The sequence below is a fragment of the Doryrhamphus excisus genome, chromosome 2, assembly GCF_030265055.1.
Source record: "Doryrhamphus excisus isolate RoL2022-K1 chromosome 2, RoL_Dexc_1.0, whole genome shotgun sequence".
NCBI lineage: Eukaryota > Metazoa > Chordata > Actinopteri > Syngnathiformes > Syngnathidae > Doryrhamphus > Doryrhamphus excisus.
Window position 1 is genome coordinate 57,385 of NC_080467.1, and position 6,000 is coordinate 63,384.

The 6,000-nt window shown below is 41.2% G+C and overlaps 1 protein-coding gene across 1 annotated transcript in view; it reads left to right on the forward strand.

Annotated features, from left to right (window-relative positions):
• b3gat2 (beta-1,3-glucuronyltransferase 2 (glucuronosyltransferase S)) overlaps positions 1 to 2,950 on the forward strand; it is a 48,271-nt gene extending 45,321 nt beyond the window's left edge. Inside the window, exon 4 of the mRNA XM_058065162.1 lies at positions 1,758 to 2,950. Coding sequence (XP_057921145.1) covers positions 1,758 to 1,844 — 87 coding nt within the window. The 3' untranslated portion in view covers positions 1,845 to 2,950. The remainder of the gene's footprint in view (positions 1 to 1,757) is intronic.
• The last annotated feature ends 3,050 nt before the right edge of the window (positions 2,951 to 6,000 follow it).

Below are 6,000 nucleotides of genomic sequence, written 5' to 3' on the forward strand. Positions count from 1 at the left end.
GTTTTTGCTTGGGAGGTGTCAGATTGTGGGAATCCCTTCTGGCACCAACACCAACACCAGCATCTGATTTTCTATAAAACAGAAGCTGGAAGTGTCAATGCTGCTTTTATGAGTTTTCCTACACTATGCAGATTCTTCCCAATATATTCCCACCTTATTCGGAATCAACACAAATCAAGCAGAACCAGCCGGAATCAACAAATTCAACTCCAATGTAGTTGGAACAAAGTAGGAATACTAAGAATACCGTTGGAATGCAGTCAGAATGAAGTCTGGTCAGAAGGTTCGGCTGGGCGGTCGCTGGAGCCTATCCCAGCTGTCTTTGAGCGAGAAACTGGTCGCCAGCCATTCACAGGGCACATATAGACAAACAACCATTCACACTCACATTCATACCTATGGACAATTTGGAGTCGCTAATTAACCTAGCATGTTTTTGGAATGTGGGCGGAAACCGCAGTACCCGGAGAAAACCCACGCATGCACGGGGAGAACATGCAAAGGTGGAATTGAACTTGGGTCTCCTAGCTGTGAGGCCTGCGTACAAACCACTCGGTCGCTGTGCAGCCCTTCTTTCATCTTTATTTTCCCAAAAATCTGTTTTTGTTGTGTTGTTCAAATATACAGTATATTTTTATATTCATTCATTTTCTACCGCTTTTTCCTCACGAGGGTCGCGGGGGTGCTGGAGCCTATCCCAGCTGTCTTTGAGCGAGAGACTGGTCGCCAGCCAATCACAGTGCACATATAGACAAACAACCATTCACACTCACATTCATACCTATGGACAATTTGGAGTGGCTAATTAACCTAGCATGTTTTTGGAATGTGGGAGGAAACCGGAGTACCAGGAGAAAACCCACGCATGCACGGGGAGAACATGCAAACTCGAGGGTGGAATTGAACCCTGGTCTCCTAGCTGTGAGGCCTGCGTACAAACCACTCGGTCGCTGTGCAGCCCTTCTTTCATCTTTATTTTCCCAATCTTTATTTTGTTGTGTTTTTCAAATATACAGTATATTTTTATATTCATTCATTCATTCATTTTCTACCGCTTTTCCCTCACGAGGGTCGCAGGGGTGCTGGAGCCTATCCCAGCTGTCTTTGAGCGAGAGACTGGTCGCCAGCCAATCACAGGGCACATATAGACAAACAACCATTCACACTCACATTCATACCTATGGACAATTTGGAGTTGCTAATTAACCTAGCATGTTTTTGGAATGTGGGAGGAAACCGGAGTACCCGGAGAAAACCCACACATGCACGGGGAGAACATGCAAACTCGAGGGTGGAATTGAACCCTGGTCTCCTAGCTGTGAGGTCTGCGTGCTAACCACTCGACGACCGAGCAGCCTTTTTTAAGTGATTAGTTTTTCCAAATGATTAGCCTGGAGATCGGGAAGACCTGGGTTCGATTCTCGGCTTGGGTACTCCGGTTTCCTCATGGTGGAGTTCCAAGGTACATTTCAACTGAGTGGCAATTGAAAGATTACGACGTCATTCGTAGTGCATTCCGGTTGAAGCAACTGCGATGTATTCGAGTCCCGTTCCCTCGAAGGCAATCGGAATGTTTGGAATGCTGTTGGAACACCGTAAGAATATTTAGAATGCAGTAAGAATGCTTTTGGAATACCGATTTTTTCCACTTTTTACAGGTCGTAGTCATGCCATTTAACTGTAAGGTTGATTGACTGGTCATAATAATATCGATATTATATTCTGATTTATTCTTGTGTGTTTGTTTTTTTTTCCAGGTGCTTGTTTGGCACACCCGCACAGAGAAGCCCCACCTTGCAAACGAGTCCAAACATCCAAAGGACAGTGTGGTCATTGAGGTGTGAGACACAACTGGAACTTGCTATCAGCATACCGCCCTCCCTAATCATCACTAAGGAGTCAAGACAGAGCCTATCCCAAAAGGTGGACTACACTCTCGACTGATCACCTGTCAGTCACTGGGTGAAAAAAGGGTGGTCGCTTAAACCAAGGACGACCACTAAGACAACGGAAAAAAATTAAACACGGGTTGTGTTCAGGTGTTCAAATGTGTTTTTTTTTTGTATTAACAAATGAATGGCAGCGTATGATACTGTTATATAAACCTAACAAATCAATGCTTGTTGTCTGTCACAATAATTGCCAACATACGTGTGGGAAATATGTATTTGATCCCCTGCTGTTTCTGTAAGTTTACTAACTTATAAAAATATCAACCGGACAGAATTTGTACGGTACGGAAAATGTAAAAAAATGCACATATTAAGGTTGTGGGTTCGATACTATATCTACGATTATATCGAATTATCCCTGGGCAAGATACAGAACCCAGGGTGTACCCCACTTCTCGCCTAAAGTTTTTTTTTAAAAAAAACAGGCGAGTCTGGAAACACAACGCAGCGCAGAGAATCCATGACTCCTCTGTTAGCATCCAGTCATCGTTGTGCTTTATGATGGTTGCAACAGTCGAGCGGTTAGGACCAAAATTGGGCGTCATCGTTTTTGACTTCCATGGTGATGACTTTCCTTTTCTTTGGCACACTTCTGGTTGGGTTGGGAAAATTCATTCATTCATTCATTCATTTACTACCGCTTATCCTCACAAGGGTCGCCGGGGGTGCTGGAGCCTATCCCAGCTGTCTTCAAAGCGAGAGGCGGGGTACACCCTGGACTGATCGCGAGCCAATCACAGGGCACATATAGACAAACAACCATTCACACTCACATTCAGTTTTTCAAAATGTATGGGGGTCCACTAACCCAGGAGACCAGGGTTCAATTCCACCCTCAGCCATCTCTGTGTGGAGTTTGCATGTTCTCCCTGTGCATGTGTGGGTTTTCTCCGGGTACTCCGGTTCCGCCCACATTCCAAAAACATGCTAGGTTAATTAGCGACTCCAAATTGTCCATAGGTATGAATGTGAGTGTGAATGGTTGTTTGTCTATATGTGCCCTGTGATTGGCTGGCTGGCAACCAGCCCAGGGTGTACCCCGCCTCTCACCCTATCCCAGACAGCTGGGATAGGCTCCAGCACCCCCGCGGCCCTCGTGAGGAAAAGCGGTAGAAAATGAATGAATGAATAAATGTTTTTCACACTGTCTATCTTTGGAGGTAAACAACAAGAAAATCAGCAAGGAATCAAACACTTTCCCCTAGTGCATGTACAGATACTTGACATTTTGGAAGATGCATGAATTCACTTTCTTACAGTGTTTGACATTGATGTGTTTACTGTACGGACATGTCTGCGAAACAATAATGGAAAATGAACAATATCCATTCATTGATTGTTTCTTTTCCCCTTAGCCGAATATGAAAATATAAAGGAATATAAAGGAATTTTTGGTCAAAGAAAAAGTAAAAGGGTCCATGCAGTGTGCCTTGAGGAGTCCCGGACTAAGTTGTGTCCAAACTTTTGATTGGTACCGTACTACACACATCAAATACTCGCAACAGAGAGACGGCTGATCGTGACCACGTCAAGTTTTTAAGATTTAGCTAATTTAGCTAAGTTTCGCTTCGTTAGTGGTCAGTGAAATACAAATTGGAATGGGCGCACAAAAAACTGACAGGAATATCATATCTTATTGCGTGGCTCTGATATGAAGCATAATTAGATTTTGTAAAATGATTCGCAGTCATTATTATTTTGCTGTTTGCAAAATTTGCACCTTTTCTGCTACGCTGATAATATTGACAATATTGAAAATTTGAACTCCAATAACAATCGAGTGTCCAACGCCATTACTCTCGTTAATTAGCCTTGAACTTCTGTTTGCTGTTGCTGTGGAGCCAAATGATGATTACTTCTGTTACTTATGTATTGACAAGTAAAAACCATGTGGTGTCCAAATCATCATAGTTACTATAACCGACTTGTACGTATAGCATAGCTTTTGGTCGCTAGTATTTTTCATCGACATCTGCAAGTGAATGTGATTGTACACGCTTAAGTACACTTCAACTTTCAATTTTAACTCCCTCGACAGATTCACAGAGAACGTGTTATAGAGATGTTAGCATCGCCATTGGTAAGTGTTTGAGGTCCATATGCTAAGCTAGGCTAACAAACGGACTTTATGTTATCAGGAAAAAAGGCACATTTAGGGGAATTTTCCCCGTCATCCACAGTCCTCATGTAAGTAAAACACGCCTATCGTTTTTGTGTTCTAAAGATATTAAAACAGCTAAAAAAAAAAAAAAAAGAGGCAGCTCATTAATGAACGTAATGGGACACGGCCATTCCGGCTAGTCGCTAGCCGGCTTGTCGCTAGCCAGTGTGGTGTGGCAAGGTGTCACTACGCCAGCAAAGTAGTTCTTTGGCGTAATAATATTAATAACAATAATAACAACGATGATGTAGCTTGGTTAATTGTAGGTCACATTATGAAAATGAAGCATTGTTAGAGGGGTTTTTTTTTGTGCATTCTTAAGCTAGCTGTTTTATTTTTATGTTTTTAAATCTTATGTTTAAGAATTTGTTGACAGAATTCAGTTTATTTTATTATTTTATTATTTTATTATTATTTTATTATTATTTTATTATTTTATTTTATTATTCAGTTTATTAAAATTCACAGTTTAACAATTAAGTATGCTAACACATTGTGTTTTTAAATTTTGTTTTCAAAAATTCTGTGCAAATAAATGTAATGTTTGAAAACTGACATATGCAGAAAAAAATAATCGGAAAAAAATATTTGCACTGAATTTTTTCACAATCAATTTTTATAAACCAAATTTTTCTTGGGATTTTTTTCAATGACATTTTCAACATAATTTGACATAAAAAGAAAATAATTGCAATGCAAAAAAAATCTAAAGTCTAAAAAAAAAGCTTTGGTAATAAAGAAAAATAATTAAAATTAATCAATGTTACTCTCCCCTAAATGACTTGACCATTTTGGAAAGACTGAAAGAAGCGACTGTGAGGTGAAAGGTCACAGCGTCACCTTATCAATACGGGACTGCAGTCTTAAAGAAGAGTCTGACGTAGGATTGAACAACCTTTATTCTGAATGATGTGCTGGTGAACGCTGGGAACAAAACAAACAACATGGAGGTCCCTTACAATAAAACTACTTTTACATATGAAATATTCTTTGGACAACAATGAGCAATCATTTACTTTAAATGCACAGAAACATGTTTTGTATTAGGCACCAGAAACTGTAAAGACTAATGTAAATAAACCTGGAGGACATTTCATATGCGTGTAAATGTGTCATGAAGTGAATACGACTTATTGCCCGGCAGAGGGGACCCTGTTACGAGTGGACATGAACCTCTGCATCAATATGGCGTGTGAATGGCGGCTTCTGTGTGTGCTTTTTCTTCTCAGCAACCACAATAACGGGACCGATCCAGCGTTGTCATACGGGTCGCCATCATGTGCTCGGTCGTCCAGGTTTATTTGCTTCGTGCTCATTGTGCTTCTCTTGTACGGCACACAACAAAACACCACAGTTGAAATTGGGATGGTAGCACAACACTGGGTAACGACGCTACGACGATAGATTAGAAATTATGGGTTGTCTCCACATCGCAAAAACACAAGTTGAGCTAATCGGAGATGCTAAATCGCCGTTGAGGTGTGAATGTGAGTGTAAATGGTTGTTGAATGTACTACGTGTCCTGTGATTGCCCCAACTCAGCTGGGATAGACTCCAGCTACTCGGATGGATGCATTTCATTCTGTTCCATGGATGCGATCACAATACACGTCAGTACACGCTTTACGATGTTTAAAGTGCAGTAAAATGCATCACTATGATTCTTCTGTGGTTTCATTTATCTTCGGAAACCATCTCCGAACAAAAGGAACGTTTTTACGATTTTGCAGCCCAACTCCCACTGAACCTGGCGTCAGGAACACCAGACCAGATTTACATCAGCTGAAAGTGATGAGCTTGACACCGACATCCAAGTGCTCAAAACATGGCGTCTGCACGTTTTGGATTTTGGATCATTTCTGTATTTGGAGTGTTTGGATGTTGCCG